The 24,700-nt window shown below is 39.9% G+C and overlaps 1 protein-coding gene across 13 annotated transcripts in view; it reads left to right on the forward strand.

Annotated features, from left to right (window-relative positions):
• The window catches only part of PDLIM5 (PDZ and LIM domain 5), a 217,902-nt gene that overhangs the window by 28,271 nt on the left and 164,931 nt on the right, over positions 1 to 24,700 (forward strand). The window contains exon 1 of one of the 13 annotated variants that reach the window (XM_075929619.1): positions 10,347 to 11,786. The exons of the other annotated variants lie outside the window; for them this stretch is intronic. Coding sequence (XP_075785734.1) covers positions 11,706 to 11,786 — 81 coding nt within the window. The 5' untranslated portion in view covers positions 10,347 to 11,705. Of the gene's footprint in view, positions 1 to 10,346; positions 11,787 to 24,700 lie in introns of those variants that run through there. 13 annotated transcript variants of the gene reach the window in all.

Below are 24,700 nucleotides of genomic sequence, written 5' to 3' on the forward strand. Positions count from 1 at the left end.
TTGTCCCCTTAGCCAGGTTAGGAGGCACTGGATTTGTGGGCTGTGATGATGGCTGCTGGTTGTTACTGCTCGTCAAGTGTTGCTTTCTGAGGTGCCACAGCAGCTTTTGGTAGGTGAAAGGAAGAACTGCAACACTTCTTGGAAAGAATGTACTTTCTGTGCAGGAAAAAAAAAATCTGCATGGGACACAGTTCAGTTTCCCCTGGGGCTTCCAGGAAGCATAGAGCCTTCCACTGGAGACCTCCAAATCCACAGATATCTGCAGAGCACTTTACAGATAGCACAGTGGATGTGGATAAAACTACGCAGGGCTATGAATGTGGAGGTGGGTATGTCTACACTGCATGGCTATTTAGAAATAAGTTATTCCGAAACAGCACGTCTATGCTGCAGGGAAGCCTCAAAATTAGTCCGAGACAGGCTTCCCTAATGTGGATGTGATATTTCAATTTAGAGCCCCAGGAGGCACTGGAGAGGAATAACTTAGAATGGCCCTTGTGAGGGCCTATTTCAAAATAGCAGCAGTGAAGTGTCATCACATACCTTATTTTGAAATATCTATTTCGGAACAGGTGTTATTCCTCGTAGAATGAGGTTTACCGATTTCAAAATAAGCTATCCTTTATTTCAAAATAACGGAATGGTTGTATAGATGCTCACACTGTTATTTTGAAATAAGGCTAATTATCTCAAAATAACCATGTAGTGTCGATGCACCCTTACTCATCTTTGAAGGGTGTAAGTATTTTGTTGCTGAAACAGGGCTTTTTTTTTTTTTCAAACAAAAATTCCATCACACACTCACCGTTTTGTCACCAAAAGGCAGTTTTTGGCTACAAAACTTGGTAGTGTAGACAGCCTTAAATATCATGAGTAGCTGGAAAGGAAGGCAAAGCATACAAACTTGTTTCTTACAGTGGTGGGGAGGATCTTCTAAAAGCAGTTATATAGCTGGTCTACTTTAGTAGAGCATATGTATTCAAGAATTTATTCATATGTATTCATATGTATTTAATATACTTCTTTAAAAAATGAAGTCAAGTTGTTTTAAATTCTCAACACCTCTCACTGTTTTGGAATGCCACTTTCACTGTGAATGTTAAATATAAATTGCTCCTCCTCTTCATTTTTTTTTCTCATTTTCCTAAGCCTTGGAAACATTCTCAGGCCTCAAATATTTGTATGAAAAAAAATAAAATTTTAGTTACAGAGCTAAACTTAAAAAAATAAATTGAAGGACCAAAATAAAAACACCCGTATTTTGTAGGGAAGATTAAATGTTACATGTTTTAACAGAGCTCTTCATCACAAGCAGTTCAGATATTTCAGTGTGTAGGAGAATGTCTTCTCTTCTGATATGGTAGTTGGGTGAATGTAACAGTTGTTGTTTTCAAAGTAAAGGACACGAATTTTTTTTAAAAAAAGATTGTTCTACAAGTTTACAATAAATAAACATTATCAAAAGAGCAAGCTGATATACAGTTACCTAGGTTGACACTAGTCTAATCTCATTTTTTGCCTTTGAAATTGACATGGAGAAAGATGCCCTCCTTGCAAATATGTTTCCAGTCGAATAGTTAATATTGTGCTAAGTGGCAACAGTTTTGGAGGGTATGGTTCTCACACACAAACTTCCCTGGGAAGGAGAAACTCGTGCTAGAATATGGTCATATTTGTAGTGTAACTTGTCTTATTTACATGATTATACACCAGTCTTGGAATAGAAGTGGGTAAAACAATGAAAGGATTTTCCGCACACTCAGAACTGTCAGCCAAACACTGGCTCCTAGGGAGCAACTGTGTTTAATGTTTCTAACTAGTATCAATTCTTCAGTGAAACTCCCTTGCTGCTTGCCACAAAAGAACCTGCCTCAGAAATCCAATACAGTATTTCTTTTAAGACTAACAACTTGCTCTATTACGCATTCTTTTTGTAATAACAGCATCATCGGGAAATTTTTGCCATAACGCTCTTGGATGAACAAAGTTACAAAAAATGTGCATGTGGGCAATTAACATAGAAGTGATTATACTTGATTTGTGGCAAATAAAAGCAGTTCCTAGGCTTAAAATGGTCTTCTCAAGCCCCCATGTGCATACCAGAGGATCAAGAGGCTCCAAGGGCTTTGTATCACTATACTCTTAAAGATCAACTGAAAAGGCTTTCTATCTTTCCTTAATCTCCTCCTCTTTCCAGGTATGCCTCCCATAAACTGATTCTTTAGTGTTTTCTTAAGATGTAGTAAGAAAATCCTTCCTTTTTTTGGTTCAGTTCACAAGTCTTTGCTTTCCTCTCTAAGATGGATCACATGAATAGAGCTGCATTACAACGTGCAGTTGCTGTGTAGCTCTCCCCTTCCCTTCCCAAAGGAAAATATTTCTGTTATTTCAAATTTAAAAAAAAAGTGAGCAAACAGAGACAGCATGGGATTATGTTTAGAGGATTATAAAGCAGCAGAAAAAAATGAATTTGGATTTGCTTCGCTTTTGTGAACTTTTCAGACTGGTAATATTAATGAAACATTCTGTTCTCTAGAGCTGAGATTCTCCATGACAGATGTTGGAATGTGTACCAACTCTGTGTACACCATTTTGTATCTACGTTCCAGAGTCCTCAAAGAACATTGTGATCAATATGCAGTGCAAGTTCAGTGTTTGATTTTTCTGTGTTACTCTGAGTCTTATATCTGTTACTTAGCTACAAATAGAAGCATTTTATTAAGTGCTGCTAATTAGGTGAATGTCATTTTCTGGATTATTATTTAAAATTGGACTCCTACTTACCCATAGACGAGATATAAAAATAAAGTTGCAGACCAGAAGACGAGTTAACCTAATTTACAAAACTCTAGATTGTTTTCAGATTTTAATTTAAAAAAATATAATAATTCCTGCCTAAATAATAAGCTGTTGCAAATAAAATGTTCTGGGAAAACCTGACTATTCACTTCGTTGAATGACATGCAGTGTTCATTTTATATGCATTCAGTCTAGAGCCCTGAGCTGCCAAACAACTGTTGCCGTTTTTCACTTCCTTGGAATTATTTTTTGCACGTCAGGATTTGGCAGAAACTTTACATAAATCCCATGTCTCTTTAAAAATGTAATACTGTGGTACTTTCTCTGCCATGTTTTGCCAGAGAGCTAGAAATGAATCTAGATGTTCATCGTAAAGCAGAACTGTAATTTTGTATGCAAGGCTATGTATTTAAGTGACATGCTACCTTCCTGTGCCAAGGTTTTAAATAACACATGCTCACTCTCCCAAGAGTATTGTGTGAAAGTTTAGTCTTCCCAATTTAACAACTTATTACTGAAATTAGAGCTTGCTGCTTAACACAGAAGTTCTGTGTATAGGTGTGTGTCAACTTTGTAGGATCTGCTTTTGCATGAATTCTTTCTTTTCCTCCCACCCTTCAGTGGAATTTTGACTTCTTGAATATAACTTAACTGACATTGGAGACTGAACTCTCTCCCTCTTTAACATAACACACTGCATGAGAAACAAATGTAAGCTTGTTTAGTTATTGACAGAATTGTAGCCTGCCTGTTTTTTGTGTCATCTGCAATACTGATTTGACAGTGACTTTATGTATATTTTCTTCCATATCTTAGATGGAATATATTCGATATAATATATAAAGCAGGCGTTCAAAGAGTGGCAGCTAAGTCAAATTACAGAGGGTGAATATAAAGTATGTAGGGGCAAAATTAAGGCAAAGGCACAAAACGAGCTCAAACTAGCTAGAGACATAAAGAGTTAACATATTCTACAGATATATTACCAAGAGGAAGACCAAAGGCAGAGTAGTCCCATTACTCAATGAAGAGTGAAAAACAATAACAGAAAATGTAGAAATGGCAGGAGGGTTGCCAGATACTTTCACAAAAAAAGTTTGCTTGTTGGGCAAAAAAAGCACACACAAAAAAGTCACTGTGTCTTTAAATCTCCATCTCCTCTTCCCCCTCCCTCCCCCCCCTCCCCCCCCCGCCCCGCCAGACAGGGCAGGGGAAGAGTGTCCTAAGCAGCCTTCAGTCAGAGAAAAACAGCAAATACCGGACATTTTTTACCAGACAGAGGCCACAGATACCAGACTGTCCGGGCCAGTACTGGACATGTGGTAACCCTAAATGGCAGAGGTGTTTAATGACTTCCTCATTTCATTTTTTACCAAGAAAGTTCTTGGTGGTTGGCCCTCACTATGGTAGATGTCCAGTGAAAATGGGGTAGGTTCAGTAGCTAAAATAGGAAAAGAACAACTTAAAAATTATTTAGACAGATTAGATGTCTTCAGGTCACCCAGCCCTGATTAAATGAATCTTAGAACACTCAAGAAGCCAACTGAGGAGAGATCTGAGCTATTCACTATTATCTTGGAAAAGTCATGGAAGACGGAAAGATTCCAGAAAACTGGAAAAGGGCAATAAGGATGTACAATCCTGGTTAATCAGTTAACTGGTTAAACCTACGGTTTAGGTGATTAACTTGATTTAAGCAGTATCTTGTTCCCAACCGCTCCTCCTTTCCCCATGCACTGGGCTGCCGTGACCTGACTCAGGCCGCCACTTCCCGCAACTCCCCTTGGCTGGAAATGGCAAACTGCAGCCAAAGGGAGCTGCAAGGCTCTGCGGCTAGGGACACTTTAATAAACGAAGTGATGTGGGCTTATCAATGGCTTACCCAGGCGGTCTTGCAGTCCACTTTGAGAACCACTGCCTTAAAAAAACTGTGTTTGTGATCTTGTCTATCATCTTATTTGATAACATTATTTTATGGAAAATAAGTGTTAGTGGACATTGGTATGTATTATATTCCATCTTTTTTAATTCTTTACTTATCTCACATCACCCTTCCTATAATGGTTGCCCGGGATCAATGCTAGGTTAACCAGCCTGATTGTGTCATCCAGTTTACCCTTTGGAAACATATGCGTGGCATTAGGGGGGTTTTTTTCTAATCATATGGAACTTTGCCAGTGTTTAATAATCATCAAGAGAGCTCCTCAGCCAATTCTCAGTGGTTTTTGGACAGTGGTTCCCAGTCTTTTTAAATACCGCAGACTGGCAAATACATTCACAAATTTTTGGTGGTCTGGTAATATTTAGTATCAAGGAACAAAATTAGTTCCTGCTATATTGAACCTGCCTCTGAAGTTGTTAACTTGCTTCTGCCATTTTCTGATCTTCAGACTTGAAAAGGAGTATCTATTCTTTTCTGAAGCCGTTTGTGAAAGGAATGGCATCATTGTTCTTTCAATGAGTAAATAGTGCAGGATTTAATCTATAGTTCTTGCTGATAACATTACAGAGAACCAAAAGCCAAATGCAGATGCAAGATAGATGGGCCCCTTTAAATATTGGCATTGTATGCCAACTTTCAAGGGTGGCATGATTTTTGTATGTCCAGTTTGTAGGTTTCTATACACCGTCTTGAACAAAGAAAGATTACGTTCTGCTAAGTAGGGATGTTTGAGTGAAAACATTTAACCGATAAGTGGAGGTTCATTGGTTAATAGTGTCAGTTGCATTTCGTGAAGCTGCCTCTCCATGAGCTGGGTGGGCAAGAGCTTTTCTGTGGCTGGGAAGTCTCCTGCCCCAGAGCCAGGCAGGCTGGCAGACGCTGCCGGCTCCACTGCCAGGGAAGAGGCTTCCCTGTGGCAGGAAAGCTTCCTCCTTGGGAGTCAGGTGTAGATGGCTGGTAGCTCCATTCTCCGGTAGGCTTCTCTGTGGACTCTGAAGTATTAAAGCTTATTTAAACTTTATACTTCATATCCCGCAGCATGATCCCATGTAATTGCTGAGATTTTCTGCAGTTCCAAAGTTACCTGTGTAACTGACGGAGAGAAACTTAAGGTGAGGGATGTTTTTTAAGAAAGGGTTGTTCTCACCGTTTAATAGTTATGTGCGGGAAATACTTTCTGCCACTACACATTACTATATGCATTCTCTGCTGTCACTTTACATCAACTTGGTATGTTTTCAGTGTTCATAGTCTTAGCTTCTTGACTCCAGTCAACCACAGTGGGTCAGAAGGCCAAATCTCACATGCTTTAAAAATTTGTCCAAGGAATCTAAAGGATGATGTTGTTAAAATGATTTGTTGCCATTCATTACAATTGACATTCAGAATGTAAACTATTTTGCTGTAACGAGTGAACATTCTTAGGTAACTGTAATGATGGAGACTGAAATCTTCAGTTCACTGTGTAGGAGAAAGGATGGGCACTATAGCTAGAGGCTCAGCAAACAGTTTAGTTCGTATGCCCGTTAAATCACTTTGTTCCATTCCTGAGATGACACACAGTGGCACTGGTGGTGGTGTAGGCTCTTCTGATGTGGCCTACTAATATCAAGACTGAGACTTAAATAACTGAACAGACATTACATGGAAAGTGGTATTTTTATTATGCTGCCATGAGTTTTGGTTTTGGCAAAGGCTGTCAAGGAATTAAAAACATTAATCACACAATTGTTAAACAATAATAGAATAACATTAAATATTTTTGGATGTCTTTCTACACTTTCAAATTACTGATTTCAATTACACCACAGAATACAAAGTGCACCATGTCAGTTGATTGTTTGGATTATAAATGCACTGTAAAAACAGTATTTTTTCAATTCACCTAACAAGTACTGTAATGCCATTTGTTTATCATGAACGTTTAACTTACAAATTTAGAATTCTGTACAAAAATAACATTATTTAAAAATAAAACAATGTAAAACTTTAGAGCCTACAAGCTCCTTCAGTCCTCCTTCTTGTTCAGCCAGTCGCTCAGGCAAGTTTGGTTACAATTTGCAGGAGATAATGCTGCCCACGTCTTGTTTACAATGTTACCTGGCATTTATATGGCACTGTTGTAGCCAGTATTGTGAGATATTTATGTGCCGTGCTGGGGATGGGTTCTACTCAACAACAATCCAAAGCAGAATGAACCAATGGATGTTCATTTTCATCATCTGACTCAGATGCCACCAACAGAAGGCTGATTTTCTTTTTTGATGGTTCAGGTTCTGTAGTTTCCACATCAGAGTGTTGGTCTTTTATGACTTCTGAAGTTGTGCTCTATAACTTGTCCCTCTCAGATTTTGTACAGCACGTCAGATTCTTAAATGTTGGGTAATGTGCTGTAGCTATTTTCAGAAATCTCACACTAATACCTTCTTTGTGTTGTGTTGTGTCAAATTTGCTGTGAATGTAATTTTAAAACAGTGACCCAGCACACATCCAAGACTGCTCTGCTATCACATGAAATATATGACTGAATGCAGTTAAACAGAACAGGAGGCATACAGTCTCCCCCAAGGAGTTTGGTCACAAATTAATATTCTCTCTTTTAACCGTTATTATCAGCATGGAAGCGTGTTCTCTGGAATGGTGGCCGAAGCATGATGGCACATACAAATGTTTAGCATATTGGGCATATTAATACCTTGGAAAGCTGGCTACAGAAGTTCCATGTAAAGATCTGTTCTTACTTTTGGATGACATTGGAAATTGGTGGCATTATCTCCCATAAACATAAACAAAAACAAACTTGTCTTAGTGATTGGCTGAACAAGAAGTAGGACTGAGTTTTTGCATGTTCACGATAAAGAGATTACACTACAATATTAGTATGAGGTGACCTGAAAGATGTTATCTTTTTTCTAATAAGAAATAAAATGAGCACTGTATGTTTTGTTTTCTGTGTTGTAATATTTGAAAATGTAGAAAAAAAATCCAAAATATTTCATACAATAATTGGTATTTTATTGTTTAACAATGCAATAAATCGTAATTTTTTTTAGTTAATTGAATGAGTTAACTGTGATTTTAATGAACAGCCCTGATTTTGACCAGTGATCCTCTGATGTAAAACTTGAATACCAATGTTCTGATTCTTTCAGTAAACATAATGACTTCAAATTAATATTCTTCTGTGAAGTTCATTTTTGTATTAACAGTACTTTGGAAGCTTAAAGGCAACGCTCTAATTATTGATGACATTTTTGCATCTGTGTATACTTACAGTGCATTGATTTTGAAATATAGGTTGAACCTCCCTGGTCTGGCACCTTTAAGACCGGAGTGGTCCCGAACAGGGAATCTGCTATACCAGGGGAGGTCAGGCGTCCTGTGCCTCCTGAGGCTGCCCTCCTGGCTGCTGTCCAGGAAGAACCTGGAGGCCTGACTTCCTCTGACCCACCTGTCTGGCTTTGCTGTCCCCCATCCCACACTCTTCTCCCTGGCCCTAGTTCTGCGTGCGCAGCGGCAGCTGCTCCCCGGGTTCCCTGCCCCCATTGACTGCACAGCGGCAGCTGCTCCAGGAGTTATCTACTCCTAGGTCACTGGCCCTGGAGGCTGCCGATGATCAAACGGGCTCTGCTCCCAGCCACACTCAACCTCTGGGGCTGAGGACTCTGGTCTAGCAACATCCGTGGTCCTGCTGGAGCACAGATGTTGTCTGTCCAGAGAGTTCTGGATGAGAGAGGTTCAAGCTGTACTGCAGTGCCCTTTTCTCCCTACTCCCCACCAAGTCCTTATTTGAATATTGGTCTCTTTCATTCTGCAAGTACAGCATCAGGCTTTTCTCAAACAAGGACCTTCAAGGGAGTTAGTTGTCCTCTCCTTTACTGGTGTCAGTCTGTTTGAATTATGCTAGTCCTTTATGTTGCTTGTCATGGTGGTTTCCTGACCATTAGTAAAAGCTCTTTTTCCACATATGTTCTGTGTACAGGTAGACTTTCCTTTAAATTATGAAAATAAGCAATATCTTCTGTATATTTTTGATTATGTACAAGCAAGAGCTGTACAAGCTTTTCCATGTTCAAGCTGTACAAATTTTCTTCGGATTATAACTCCATCTCAACCCGCTCTTCAAAACCTAGAACCATTGAGCTCAGTTGCCAGTTACACCATCTATGTGATACGGAAAAGGAAAGACTAGAACAAGACTGTCAATGTCATTTATGCATGAGACCTAGTAGAACTGAGGTGAAAGGTCAGTGCAGTAACCCACCGTGCTACTGTCAGGTCTTCACTTACTTTTTGTGAAGAGGGATTTCTTGCCTTTTCTTCTCTCTTCCTTTGAAAGATTGTGTTTTTATGCAGAGGGAGTAAAAATTTGGTTGATTGTGGTTTTTTTTTATGTGTCTGTATTTCTAAGGTCCCCAGTGCTTATTCATCTATTCCTCTTGGCTACTAATCCCTTAAATGATATGCATTGAGTTCTGTCATTTTTTTTTGCCATCTTCATGGCATGAGGACAGGCAGTCCCCGGGTTACGTACAAGATAGGGACTGTAGGTTTGTTCTTAAGTTGAATTTGTATGTAAGTCGGAACTGGTACATATTGTAGGGGAAACTCTAGCCAAACATTTCTCCAGAGCTCAGTTTTATTCTCCCACACCTCACTTCCCTCAGTCTTTTATTCTCAAGCTGAGGTGTCTGCTGAGAAAAGCCGCTCCGCGTCTTCCCTGGTCTGCTGGGGGGGCGCTACCTTCGCGTCTCCCTGGCCTGCTGGGGGGAAGCAGCTAGTGTGGGGTTACCTCACCCCGTTTGTAAGTAGGGATCCAATGTAAGTTGGACTACCTGTAGTGCACTTTTACTATTAATCTGTCTTTATCTCTATGTACAAATGCAGATGTTTGCTGACTTGAACAACACAAACTGTTGTAGACTTTGGTGTCTTATTTCTTTGAGAGAAGCAGTACTTGAATTCACGATGAAGTCCTGATCCTGTTAAAATCAATGCCAACTTTGCCAATTACTTCAGTAGGACCAGGATTTTACCCTTTTACTATTGTTTGTTTTGATGAAAGGAGAGGACAAGGGGTAGTATTCATTACAGGACTTTAGAGCTCCAAGGTGCCTCAGTGGCCTGCATTAGGCCTAATAGATGGTTTTAAAAGTCCATAAATACTAATCTATACCATATCTCATCATAGTTCTATGGTTCTTCTGCATCATGTCACATAGTATGCAGAGAAAACAAAATAGTACATAACATGAATAAAGTATTGCAATGTTTTCCAATGCATTGTAAAGATTTGAGGACAATTGTATCTGAAAGGAGGAAAAAACAATATTGAAGTTTTTTTTGTTTAGAATTATGCAAACTTAAGTCCTGCTCTAATTAAAATCAGTTGCAGACTTCCCACAGATGTCAAAGTAGGATTTAAATCTCATTTTCATATGGTAGTTCCAAGAAAACTCTGATCTGTTTGTGTAAATGTAATGAAAATGTGTACATGTTGAAATAACTTCTATAAGCTCAAGAAAAGACATATCTTCACTCTAAATACTGTTTTCATAACTCAATAAATATTTAAACATTCCTTCAAAGCTTCTAGACATCGTTGGGTTTTATTAGTGTGTAAAAATGTTCCTTTCCAAACACCAAAAGGGGTTTAAATATTTATTTTGATACGCTGCCTTTTGGAGAGGTTTGGCATTTAACTGCAGTGGTATAGAAAATATGAAGTAGGTCTGCAGAGATACAGACTATTCAATCCCTAATAAAAAACATTGGACCGGTCCAGTCTAATTAAACATTAGAATCCCAATTGCTTGTGCCCCACACCCAATATACCTGACAGATGTTCCCTAATTTAAGCTACAGGTTGGACTTCTCTGGTTCGCCACGCTGGGGACCTGACCAGTCCCAAATGAGAGAGATTGCTAGACCAGAGGACATCAATTCTGCCTCTTTGTTGACAGACTCCACACTCTCCCGGGGTCTGTCGGAAGCAGTGCTCCACAGTTATTGCTGGACCAGAGTGTCCCGGACCAGGGAGGTTCAACTTGTGTTAGGCTTAGACTTCTATAAAGGCATTTGACTTGGTACCACACAACATTTTAATTGCAAAACCCCTAAATCAACATTAACTAGATTAAAAGCTGGCTAATTGATAGGTCGCAAATGTAACTGTAAGCAGGGAATCAATATTTCATAAGTCTTTTTCCGGGGGTCCTGCAAGTATCTGTTCTTTAGCCTTAAGTTAATGAACTTTTTATTTATATCCTTGACCTGGAAGAAAAATAAAATCCATTACTGATAAAGTTGGCAGATGACACAGAATTGGGTGACTAATAAATAATGACAAGAACAGGTCACTGATTCAGAGCAGTCTGGATAGTATGATAATCTGGGAACAAGCAAGCAATACATGCTTCAATATAGCTAAATGCAAATGTATTCATTTAGGAACAAAGCATGTAGCTCATACTTAGAGTGGAGGATTCTTTCCTGGGAAATCTGAGATCTGAAAAACATGGGGGTCATGGTCCATGGTCCCTCTAACTTTTTCCATCCATGTGCAGAATAAATTTTATGTATACGAAGACGTGCTGATGTGTACCGCCAATAGAAACACATCCTGCCAGCTGTGGAAAGCTGTGGGCACTCTACTAATTAGGTGGGTGGCATTTGAATCTCTCCCGGGCAACCGCCCAAGCACTCATCTTACAAGAAACACTGGTCATGGTGGTTAATCAGCTGAATATGATCTCTGAATGCTGCTGTGGCAAAAAAAGAGCTCGTGCAATCCTGGGATTCATAAAAAAGGAATTGAGAATAAGAGTTTGAGAGGTTATTTTACACTGTTGTGGTTGATGCTGGAATATTGTGTCCAGTTCTGGTCCACAATTGAAGAAGAATGTAGATAAATTGGGCAGGGTTCAGAGAAGAGCCACAAAAACGATTGAAGAATTAGGAAAACATGATTTATGGTGATGGACTTCAAGAGCTCAATCTATTTAATTTAATAAAAGGAAGATTAAGGAGTAACTGCATTAAGTCTGTAAGTACCTGTGAGTATTTTTAAATCCAGATTGGATGTTCTGTTTAAAAAAGATTCACTAGGAATTGTTTTGAGGAAGTTCCACGGCATGTGTTCTACAGGAGGTCAGGTTAGTTGATCAAAGTGGTTTCTTTTGGCCTTAGAATCTATGCAAAGCTAATAATTTCAATGGATGCAAGGGACCTACTGCTTAATAAAAAGATGCTTAAGGATCTGATTTGGAGAAGAATTGAATTCAACTGATGACTATTGATAGGGATCATTTCCCATTATGTCCCTCAACCCCACAAAGCCCCTTAAACAATGTACATTCTGTATAAACACAATAAATGTTTGCATGGGTGTGAAATGCACTAGGAATATAAAGGGTAACCAGTTAACTGGCTGCTCTGGTGGCCCCATCTTTTGCATGACTCTGTGTGCCAGTTAAACTGGTTAACACTTTAAACGGGATTTTTTATCACTTGAACGCATAGCTGTAAACATGATATTCTTGGTATCAGACTATGTTCATCTTCATGCTTGTGCAGTGCTTGTACAAGCAGGGTGTAATTTTACTGGAATGACCGCAGAGATTTAACAGATCTCCTCTGTTGGATTCACATTTCTCTTTGGGGTTCACTGTGGTGCTCAGTCCAAACCTTAAATGGAAGACAGGATAGCTTTTACCTCTGTTGGTGGTCAGCAAGGAACAGATGGATATTGAAACAAGTTCTTAATCTCTGTTCCTCATGGTTTTTCATGTGACATTCATGTGCTTTTATAATGTAAGGGAAGAATAAACAGTATGTATCTTCCAAAATCTCCCCTTAGAACTGAGATTGTAAATTCCTCTAGGAAAGTAGCATATGTTAAATAGGGGATACACACCTTTTCTGACTATTTTAAAGCTTTTTACACCGATGAGATACACTGCTCAGTATGAAATCATTGTTCAAAAGGATATTTACGTTCTCCAAGTAAAAGAGGACCTTCAGGTCTCCCTAGCTTCTCTTCTCCTTATACTACAAAGAAGTTGTGAAAAATTAAATGCATTTTGGAAGCATCTGGAATTTTTTTGCATGTTTGCCTAATCAATGTTATGGAGAGCTTCAGGGGGTAGCCGAGTTAGTCTGTTACAGGGGGAAAAAAACAGCAAGCAAATGGTCTGGTAGCACTTTATAGACTAACAAAACATGTAAATGGTATCATGAGCTTTCGTGGGCAGAGTTATCTACTATATATTTTGAAGAGTTGGTTTCCTTGTGGATTTGTTTGTGCAAAATGAAGTCATACTTAGCAATTAGATAGTTACCAAATTTTGCATAAATAGTCCTGCCACTTAAATTAGCTGAATGCATAACTTTTTACACCACACTGTGCAGGGTAAAGGGTTTAAATAATTTATTTTTATTTTTCATCAGAAAAAAGTCATGACTATTTTTTATTATTATTAGAATTCATAAAAATATTTGTTAATACAATTAAAATCAAGTCACCTATTAAACTGCCACTTTAGTGCAAAGAAAACTTTTACTGTTACAATTCACAATGAAGTTAGTTACAGAAAGAGTAATGGAAGCTTTGAGTTTCAGATTCAAATGTACTATATATGGTAATTATTCAATAAAATGAATAATGTTTGAAGTTGAAATCCTACAAATTTAAAAATGTTTTTACTTCCCTTTTTCAAGCATATTAATAAAAAATTCTAATATATATTTTAACTTTCCTATAAATGTAATCTACATAAACTGATTTTGTCTCTTCAAAGGTGAGCCTCACCTGCTAGTTTACTATAATTAAAGAAATACCTTTTAAATTTGCATTTTCCTCTGATAACTCTATACTTGCTATAGTGAGAGGGGGAAAAACCAACCTAAGATTACTGTTACTAAGTAAAAAGAGAGGGGGGGGGGGGGTTCTTCTGTACATTCAGTTAATTTACTTCAATTCCACAAATACTTAGGCATGTGTTTTAAGTTCGTCCTGATTGAGCAAAGCACTTATGTCCTGCTGAAGCTAAATCACTTGTTAGAGCGCTTTACTGAATAAAGTTTTTTGTGTTTGTGGCTAAAAAACCCTATTTCTGCAGATTCACAGTTGTGACACACTAAATCACTTTCACTTAGGGGAAGGGAGCTGAAAGCACTCATTTTTTTCATATTCTTTTACTCCCTCCTTGCAATGGCTGTGTTTGGAATAGGAATTGTCGCAAGCTTCCATGTGTGGTAATGCTAATCGTTACAGCTAAGGGCTTGGAAAGTTGCTGAAAAATGACTAAAGCATAAACAAGCCCTAAACCACCAAACTTAACCATTGTTTTTCACTTTTTCTTGAGGATTAGATATTTTTGGTGGAATCTTTACAAATTTCCTCTGGATACTATCTTTATTTTTGGTGGCATTCTCATTTTTTTTCTCACGAGTTCTTTTTTATTTTAACCTTTCTTTCCCTGAATCTTTGTTTAGAGGTGACTTGATCTCTAACAACTGGAAGTATATGGGAACTTTGGAAGAGTTGCATTCCCCTTAGGGTTATCAGGTAGATCCCACCAAAAAACCGGACACACTTGATCATGGGGGGGGGGGGGGGTGGAAGGAGGGACCGGCCGGGAGGGGGGCAGGGTGGGAAGAAGAGCTGGCCGGGGGGGGGGAGTCCGGGGGCTGCGGGGCTAGCCAGGAGGAAGGGAGAGGGCTAGGAGGAAGGGGGGGCCAGGAAGCAGAGCTGGGGATGGTTGGGGGCCACAGGGCTGGACAGCAGGAGAGGGAGGCCGGAGGAAGGGGGGCGGGAAGCGGAGCTGGTTGGAGGAGGGGATGCAGCCAGAGTCCAAGGGGCTGTGCCCCTGGCAGGCACTACTGCGAGTTGGTTGTAGAAGCCGGGCGGGGCTGGGATCCCCTACTCCTGCCCGGCTTCTGCTTGTAACCAGAGGCTCCCAGCTGAGAGGTGGGGCCGTGATTGGGGCTGGGAGCCTCTGGTTGTGTGCAGAAGCCGGGCGGGAGGAATGGCTGGGAGTCCCAGCCCCTGCTGGCTTTTGCACACGACCAGAGGCTCCTAACGCCAATCGTAGCACCACGTCTCAGTTGCTCTCCCGCCCCCGCCAGGGTTCTGTCCGGAGCCCAGCTGGGAATTCAGAAAATACTGGACATTGCATATGTCCGGTATTTTCTGAATTTTTCTACCGGACAGATGGTGCAAATACCGGACTGTCCGGTAGATACCCTAATTCCTCTGTAAACTACAAGTATGGTAGATCATCACCTTGGTGCAGGAGGAAATGAGATGGCTACTCGAGGAGGTGGTTAGGTAGTCTGAGACCAGAGAATATGAAAAGTGTCAAATTCTGTTCTGCTGTCATAGAAAGAATAGTTCCTAAGCATATTTCCATAATTGTAATAAAACAAGACAATTGTATAGGGTTAGGAGTTCTCTGATTTGCTCCTGTTCTATGTTCTCTCCGATGTGGTTGTTATATCCTGGATTGAAATGTAAAACAAATAAAAATACTTAGATACTGTGTCATGTTAAAATATCAGAGGGGTTCCTCTTACATAGCTTATCATTTCTTTTAGTGCTTTCCCCTGCATAGGTAATTAAAATTATTCTTAATGTATTACAAGTGCCAGCTTAAGCTATTCTTGCAGAATAGCCTCAAGGTAATTATGTAGTTGAAACACCAAATGCTCCTAATATGACTGATCAAAATTGTAACTGCCCTGTTGTGGTGGGAATGGAGCTGCAGCCTGTACCTGTATTGTATTTGTCCCATGGGTCATACTTCTACATGTATTTTTAGTCCATCTTTATTGGTAAATAGCTCCAGAGAGAGGCATTTATATACAGACTCAAGAGATTGTAGAAGGAAGGGAAACTATGGGCTTGTCTACATTGGCAAGTTACTGCCTCTAATTTTCTCGCTCAGGGGTGTGACAAAACACTCCTCCATCACCCACCCCCAAGCACAGTAAGTTACAGTGCTGTTAGCTACTTCCCTCATGGAAGTGGTTTACCTGCAGAGCTGGGATGGGAGAGCTCTAGTTAAACCACCGTGACCACACTGCTACATTTAAGTGCTGCTATGGCAGCACTTAAAACTTTAACATGCAGACAAAGCCTATGTAAAGGTCCGAATTTATGTGTTAGTGCCGGATATTGTATTTTTAGCCAGTATAAAAATGAATGTGAAACAGCTTAAATATTGGGTCCAGATCCAGTTTGGAAAATAACCAGATTCCTTCTAGAGGTAATGATGCACTACTTAATTTGGCAGACCTGAATAATTAATAAAATGTGTTTCCCAGTTGTTTCCTTGGGCGTCAGTACATAATATTATTCTGTCCTACTGATAGGACTAAAATCAAGCATTGTATAAATAATGTGGAACTCAGAGATTGTTTTGAATTTTTATTTCCTTTGCTTAGAAACATGAAAAGATGGCTATAAGAAATGTATTTAAAACTAAAAAGGTCTTTCCTTTGCTTGTTAAACAAAAAATCACCTTGTGATTCATAACATACTTAAATTAAAATGCATGACTTTTTAAAAAAAATACCCAGGATATCACCTTGAAAATTTAGCTGATGCTTTGATAGGTAACCTTCATTTTTGGTAATAGAGGAGTGGGAATCACCTGTAACTTTAAAAAGGGCATGTATAAAGTGAAATGGATGGTTGCTGTGCATCTGTACAGTTGCCCTGATATTAAATGTAGCTTAATTGTTTCTTCTCTGCAAGGGCTTATCTTCACTAGAAATGTTTGCCAGTAAATCTTCCCAGTGGAGATGCAGCTTGAAATTGGCCTGCCCCTGCTGTACAGCATGATATGTCCCACTGGCTGGATCCAGCCCGCAGACACCCTGCTAGGACTCTCGAGCACAGAGCAGCCACTGCTTTAAGCAGCTAGCTGCTCCATGTGGCTCTGTACTCCCAAGGGAAGGCTTCCTGTGATCTCCCAGCCCACTCCTCAGCTCCTATTGGCTGGAAACAACGAGGCAGCGCATGAAGCCTCTTCTCCCCTGTTTGGAGCAGAGAGCCACATGAAGGGAGCAGCCTGCAGTTTTAAGCAGTCTGGGGCTGCAGCAGGCAGGGAGCCCATCGTGGTTTTGAGTGCTGCAGAGTTGCTGGCCGGGAGCTGCTTACATAAATGCCTCCCAGCCAGAGCCTGCCTCTGGTACCACAGCCCCTCCCAGATCACCTCGTAAATACTCTGCATCGTTCTGCCCCAATGACAACTCCCTACACCTGTTCCCCAGGCCAGAATCCTCTCCTGAACCCATAACTCCTCCTGCCTCAGATGACAACACCACCCCTTTCACCCAGACTCCCTCTCAAACCCCACACCATCTCCTGCACCCCAATTCTCAACTATGTGCTCCCTTCTGCACCCAGCCTCTATCCTGAGCCCCACACTTCCTCCATTGAAAAATGTGGCCCTTGACCACTTACCAAAATTTTGGAGTGACCCCCCCCATCAAAAATTGCCCATCCCTGCTGTACAGTATAGCTGTCAGGGTTACAATGTGATTTCTCACCCAACACACACTCCTAAATGGCATAACTGTGCCAATAAAAATGTAAGTATAGGCCAGGCCTATGACATTTTCCTCCCCTCCTAGCAACCGAAGAATTGTGGCATAAAATTCTGAACTTGTAGGAATAAATTATAAGATGCAAGTCACTTTATCATAACTGTAGATGGTTGGAGTATCAAAAGAGCTATCTTCTTATAGAATTTCAGCTCCTCATGCTCCCCCCGCCTTACCTTATAATGAGAGGAGGATCTTGCAGGATTTTGAGTTGCAGCCGTGAAAATAAGATGACTCCAGTTACTTTTCTTGGTGCTGTAATTCAACAAGGCTATGTGCAGAGGCACTGGGGTTAGCTATTTGCCGACTCAGTAAGAAAAGAACTCTGTCAATTTGCACTTATGTCATGCTTGTTGAAGGTCATCATGGCAATCAAAAGGGCATGAAAATTTTTACTGAGATTTCAGTTCCGTAGAAGATAATGTCATTACTCTTGGAAAGCTTTCCTACTTGCTGCGGGCAAATAGATTTTTTTTTTCATGTTTCTGCCTAAATTTAAAAATAGTTAAAATCTTCAGTGCACTTGTCATTGAGACTACACCGAGTGCTCATTGTTTAGAAGGGTTTTGTTTTTATAATGCATCTACTATTGGAGGTCTATAAACATTAAATAGCATTTAATCTGGAATTATGGAAGTAGTAAATCAAAACCACATTTCATACTATAAATTTAGCAATGCAAACATCTATGGGCCATCCCTGTATTTTGCTGAGCTTGGATTGGTGTTTTCATGTGTTAATTAGAAATAGCTGGGATAATTAGATAACATGTAGCTCCTTCAAAATGTTACCGTATGTGTGTGTGTGTGGTGTGTGGTGGGTTTTTTTCTTTTTTTTTGTACTGTAAATGTCTGCTAGTCTTCCTTTGGCACACACAGTCCACCAAGAATTAGCATCTAATTTCTCTCCTCTGAGCATCTCCCCATCCCTACAATCTTTGTTCAAAAGCTTGTACTTGGTTAGTTACTAATAAAGAACTGTGTAGTGGTGATTTTTTTTAAATAGAAAACATACTTATCTATTCTTATTAACAAAGTTAAAGAATACAGATTGATGGGATCTGCAGTATGTTTATTGTGCACAGTTGATTTAAATGTTCCATATGTTTGGAAACACTTCTTTATCTGTGTTTTCTCTCCATTGTTTTACTGTGCTTTATGTTTAACCATTTTTTGTCTCAACAAAGGAATGTGCTAGTCATATTGCAATTTAATAAAGTTCCTGCCTCTCAGCTTGTTTTTCTGATACATCCTTGTGGATACCCTGCTGCCAGATCAAAACTTGACCTCTTCTTTTTTTTTTTTTTTTTTTTTTTTCCATCTTCCTGCATGTTCTGTCACAGTTGATACCAACATTGTCCTCCCAGCCAATCAGGTCTGTAATCTAGACATTGTTTTTAACTCCATCCTCCCAATGGGACTTGTTTTCAGATTGTATGCATGTCTTACTGCTTCTTCCTGCAAGATATGGTCTTTATTTTCTAACCAGCTTGCAAAAGCTCTCACCCGTCTATTTTATATTGCTGTCATCTATGGATACTGTAACTTCTTCCTGACTATGCCTATGACTAGTGCAGCCTTGCTAAGGGCTGCTTTCTGCTAGGAAACTAAAAGTGACATAGCCATTAATATGTAATGAGAAATTTCCAGCAGCAGTGAGTTGTGAAGTGTTCTTGCTACTAACTGGCTAAGATCATGTGATATGAAATTGTCAGATGTTTTAAAATCGTGTTTCTTTTTTTTCCTCTGGTGACTTGGCCTACTCGTGTCAGACTGTTTCATTGTTGAACTGAACTTTTAATAACTGTTGATTAACTAGCTTTAGGTTAATATTAGGAATAGTGTGATGTTAAAATTTACCAGCTGCAGTGTCATCTCCTGCTCCTTGCTGCTTAGTTGTCAAATGACAACAATGCATCTGTGTCCTGTTACTTGATTTCACTAAAGACCAGTCCAGGATTACACTTAGATTTAATAAATCAAAGCTGCTATTGGATCAAGTGAAAAGGGAATGAAACTCCTTCACACGTGGGCACACACATTCATGCATTCAGAGACTCATATGCTTACACACACGATGTGAGTTGCACAGAGAGAACCGAAGAAACCAAGCATGGTGGATTTGGTATATCTGCCTGCAGTCACCAATCCAGGCCAGCAAGCTGATGGTATGGCCCATGGTCTGCATGCTCTCTTCTCTTTATTGATCTAAGTGGTCCTTGTTACATATACTGAGTTCTCTCTCTTTGTCCATCACTGAGAGCCCCACCCAGACCTCATTTTTCTCATGCATATTAATTCCTTCTCATCTTCACTGCACCTCAGTTTCTTGCCTTTCTCCTATGCAAGTGAAGATTACAATCAGACCTCATGTAGCGCTTGGCTTCAAGTCTGTAGCCTCACTGCTCCTCTCCACAAAGGCGCAGACATTATCTTATTCACACTCTCTCACAACTTACATGCACCCAGGCACTCCTTTGTCACAGGATAGAATATTACAGAATTTAGATTGTACAAGCAATAGCTGGAATTTACAAAGCTTGCAAGAAGTTGCAGAACTTGGAACATTAGGTGAAAGCTAACAGTATCAGAGTTAAGGGACTCACAGTGGCTGAAACGGACATAACTTATGTAACTTAACTCTCAGTAGTGCTGACTTAGAATAGCAGAGAGCCTTGCAACTGGCAATAGCTGAAACTAACATGACTTACAATACAAAAAGTTACATGTCTTACATTCACATTATACTGATTTGGGTGGAAGTTTTACACAATATATCCTTTTAATTTCCTTATTACATTTTTGTAAACTGTTTCTCCCCTGAAGTCAATTTTTTTCTCCAGATTGAAAAGGGTCAGTTGTTTAATATTTATTCATGGACATTCTTTTCCAAGTCTTCAATCACTTTTATAGATACCATTTGTCCTCTCGTCAACTTGTCTATGAATGAGAATTCATTAAAAATTAGTTTATTTTTTTTCATGCTGTGTTCTGGAAAACACATGAAATAGGAGACTCTTTATTTCCAAAATAAGAGAGCTAAGGGGTCTCTCAACAGTGAGAAGGCAGTTTGGTGAGATTTGTCAGGAACACAAATGTCAAAGTGAAAAGCTTACCCTATGAGGTTAGAGTTGTTCCTCAAGCCATATCTCTTCAAAATTAGCAAGAGGAGCTGGCATATATTAAGTTAATGATTAAACTGCATCATATAATCCATATGGGCATTTGCTCAATTGAATTTGATTAATTAAAAGAATCTTGCAGAGGAAGATGAGAGAATGTTTCATGTTTACATCGTCTTAAACTGGAGTACAGAAGGAAGGTGGTGGATCTGTTCAGTTTCAGAGACGATGTGACCATAGCTATATGCTCCCTTCCTTCTCTTCAAACATGCATTGATGATGATAAATGCAAAGTAGTGTGTATTAGAAAACAAAATGATGGGGACTAAATTGGCTGTTAGCACTCGAGCGAGTTCTTTGAAATCATTCACTCAATTTTCAGCAACAGTCCCAAAAAGCAAACAATGTTAGGAATCATTAAAAAGGGATAGAGAATAAGACAGAGAATATCTTATTGACTCTAAATCCGTGGTATGCCCACATATTGAATACTGCACACAGATTGGGGATGTCTGTGTATAGTCAACTACTGATAAACCCAGGCTTATCGGTTAATCCTATTGACTACACACATTTCCTCCATCCACCCCTTGCTACTTCTATATCAGAGGTGAGGGAGGCAGGATATGCGTGGGGAGCCAGCTTTTAAGGCACAGAGGCAGCGGGATAGGGGGTGGCAGGCAGGAGCCAGCATATGCAGAGAGCCCGTGGAGCCGCTTTCACCCGCACCCCCTCGTCTGCGGCCTTTTTATCAGAGGTGAGGGTGGGGGAAAATCAGGAGACAGTGCTCTGGGGAAGCCGGCTTAAAAGCACTGTCTTCCGTCTCCCTCCCCCTGTGCCCCGTGTAAATGTGAAACTGCTACAGTTTCAAGCGGTTAAACAAAATACAGGACTATGTAGCACTTTAAAGACTAACAAGATGGTTTATTAGATGATGAGCTTTCGTGGGCCAGACCCACTTCCTCAGATCAAACAGTGGAAGAAAATAGTCACAACCATATATACCAAAGGATACAATTAAAAAAAATGAACACATATGAAAAGGACAAATCACATTTCAGAACAGAAGGGGGATGGGGGGGGGGGGGGGAGAGGAAGGTGAATGCCTGTGAGTTAATGATATTAGAGGTGGGGAAGGGGAGATGTCTGTGAGTTAATGGTATTAGAGGTGATAATTGGAGAAGCTATCTTTGTAATGGGTAAGGTAGTTGGGGTCTTTGTTAAGTCCCCTGCGGAGAGTGTCGAATTTTAGCATGAATGCCAGTTCAGAGGATTCCCTTTCAAGTGCAGATTTGAATGTCTTCTGAAGTAGGATGCAGGTGATTAGCGGTTAAACATTTACACAAATACCTAATAGTTAACATCTCTAATGTGGATGTGGTCACCTCATCTCAAAAAATATATTTGGTGCTGGAAAAATTCAGGAAAAGACAACATATGATTAGGGGTTTGGAACAGCTGCCATATGAGGAGAGATTAATAAAACTGACTTTTCAGCTTAGAAATGCGGAGGCTAAGGGGGATATGAAAGGTGTGTGTCTGTAAACTCATGTTTGGTGTGGAAAAAGTAAATAAGGAAAGGTTATTTAGTTGTTTCTATAACACCAGAAGTACAGGTCACCAAATAAAATTAATAGGTAGCGGGTTTTAAAAAAAACAAAAGGAAGTACTTCTTCATACAATGCCAGAGGACATTGTGAAGACCAAGAATTTAACAGGGTTCAAAAAAGAACAAGAAAATTCTGGGCTAGCTGGGCCTTTGTTCTGACCCAGTATGGCTGTTTTTACGTTGTTGGAGAACAGTAATTACATCAACTACAGATCTATTTTTGTTTATCTTTATGTATATCTACATATGTTCTCCATTTCACAGAGATTTCATCTGTCAAATGAAAGATAAATGGGGAAGGTAGGGCACGGAAATAAATCCCAGCAATAATTTGCTTTTGTAACTTCGTAAACTATTTGTTAGAATCTTCCAAATTTTCTAAAATACGCACAAAACCAAAAAATTTTGGTCTTGCAGACAATATGCAGCTGCTTCTGGTGATAGTCAGGTGATGGCTGATGGGATGCTTTCTGCAAAGAGTACATAAGATAGTTGGCAGCACTGGTTGCACTTTCTGCAATAAACGTGCCAGCAAGCAGAACTTTTTTTCATGAAAATTGTTGGGTAATGTGATATCTCTAGCAATTCTAAGTAGTATCATGCTTAGGCCTTGTCTACACTGGCGTACTTTGTCACTAAAAACTGACTTTTGGTGACAAAATAGAATATTTACCCTGCAATGTGACTTTTACAGGAAAAGTACCCACTTTTGTTGACAAAAACTAGCCCCGTAAAACTTTTTTCTTTTCACCACCCTTGATTGTTGACAAAGAGCCAGTGTGGACTCTGCTGTTTTGTTTTGTTGCAAGAACTGGCTTCCAGCAGTATCCAGGATGGCTCTGCTCAGAGTTTTGTGATCTCTGCTGCCCTGCAAGCATGCCCCTCTTCCCTTTCAAAGTATCTGACAGCTGAGTGAGCTGGTCCATTTCGGGAGCAAAGAAAGAACAAATAATTGGAATACTCTTGTTCTGCCCTGCTAGGAACACAGCAGGAGGCAGACTGCAGCTGCAGGGGAAGGACTGGAGAATCTGCTGTGCTGCTTTGATATTCTTTAGCACGGAGAACTCTCAGAGCTACAGGAGAATCCCAAGAAGTCCAGCGATCAACTCTGCCTTCCCACAACACTGCACAGTGGGATGTTTACCCACATTGCTTTGCTCTATCTGTCAACAGGGTACTAGCAATGTGACCATGAAATATTGACAATGGAAGGTAGAAAAAACGGTTTGACTTTTGGCAACTTTTGCATGTCAACAGTATTTTCATCACCATCTTTCCCAGTATAGACGTAACCTTAGAGGTTGAAGTAATTTGTGCTGGTGGTACAAAAAAATCTGGAAGAGATGAGAGTACCCATTTACATGAACTTCCCAAACTAGACCTAGTGTAGAAAAGTTAGATTTAGGGATGTAAAAATATGTGCATGTATATAAATAAATATTAACTGTGTAACTGATTAAAAATGTTATCGGTTTCATCATTTGGCCTGGGGCAGGGCTGTTGGCCACTAGGCCACCCATGCCACTTTAGCCAGGCTGAGCCCACCATGCCACACAGTGGGCAGGAGAGCTGCTATAGTTGGGTCCCGTGCCATTTAACTGGCTACTGGTAAGCATCACCCATTCACATTCCTAGTTAAGTTGGTTTAATTTGTTTAGGATGTTTTCATTCCAGACTCTGCACCTTTCGAAGAAATTAGGCAGTAATCTTTTACCCCTTGGATATATTATCTCAGATCAAAGAGCAGATTAATACTAATGACTCTCAAAACAAAGAAATAATCTTGGGAGAGAAGACTGCCAGTTAAAATAAGTGGAGCTCTGAGGCATGTTTGTATTATGAGAACACAAGTGAATTGCTTCGTAAAGAATAGTGGGATCTTAAATATCTGTCAACACTTTAGCATTTAATTAGATAAACGGACAAATAGCATCTAAGGGCTATGTATATATTGCCCCAAGATTTTCCCTGATTGCTGCTTCTTCCCCGTCCTTCCCCCTACACATCTTAAAATCATCCATAAATGTCAGGCTTCCTCCTTAGACACAATCATTTTTCCCTTTCCATTAACTGATTGGTGCACATACGGATACATCCGTGTGGATGGAAGCTTTCCTCTCACTGAATATGAAAGTTGAAATGTGTTTCACTGATTTACGTCAGTACTCCAATGAACTTCATTGGGAATATATCCATAAGTAAAACACACAAGTTCTGTCTAATTTGCTTTCTTCATTAGAAGCAGTTTTAACCTCCATTTCAGTACCTAACTGTAAATCGCATTAACTTTACAATTCATAAAGTTGTATATTGCTTTTTATTATGTTAGATTATAAAATGAAACCGGGAAGTTATTTCTGTGACACTAACAAACACAAAATCAACCCTTTGGGAAAACTTGCATTTCTGCTTGCTTACTCTGTCCCATCGACTGAGGGGGTGTCAGACCCTGTCAGCGTGGGACACAATGATGCTTCCTCCACGGGAGCGGAGCTGGCCGGGGCTGCTGCTGGCTTCCAGGGAGGCTTCACTGTGAGCTCTGCAGTTGGCTCCCCAGGGATGCCAGCCCCACTTGTGAGGAGCAAGCATGTAACCTGCAGTTGCGTGGTGGGAGGGGCAG

The sequence above is a fragment of the Pelodiscus sinensis genome, chromosome 5 (assembly GCF_049634645.1).
Source record: "Pelodiscus sinensis isolate JC-2024 chromosome 5, ASM4963464v1, whole genome shotgun sequence".
In the NCBI taxonomy this organism is placed as follows: Eukaryota; Metazoa; Chordata; order Testudines; family Trionychidae; genus Pelodiscus; species Pelodiscus sinensis.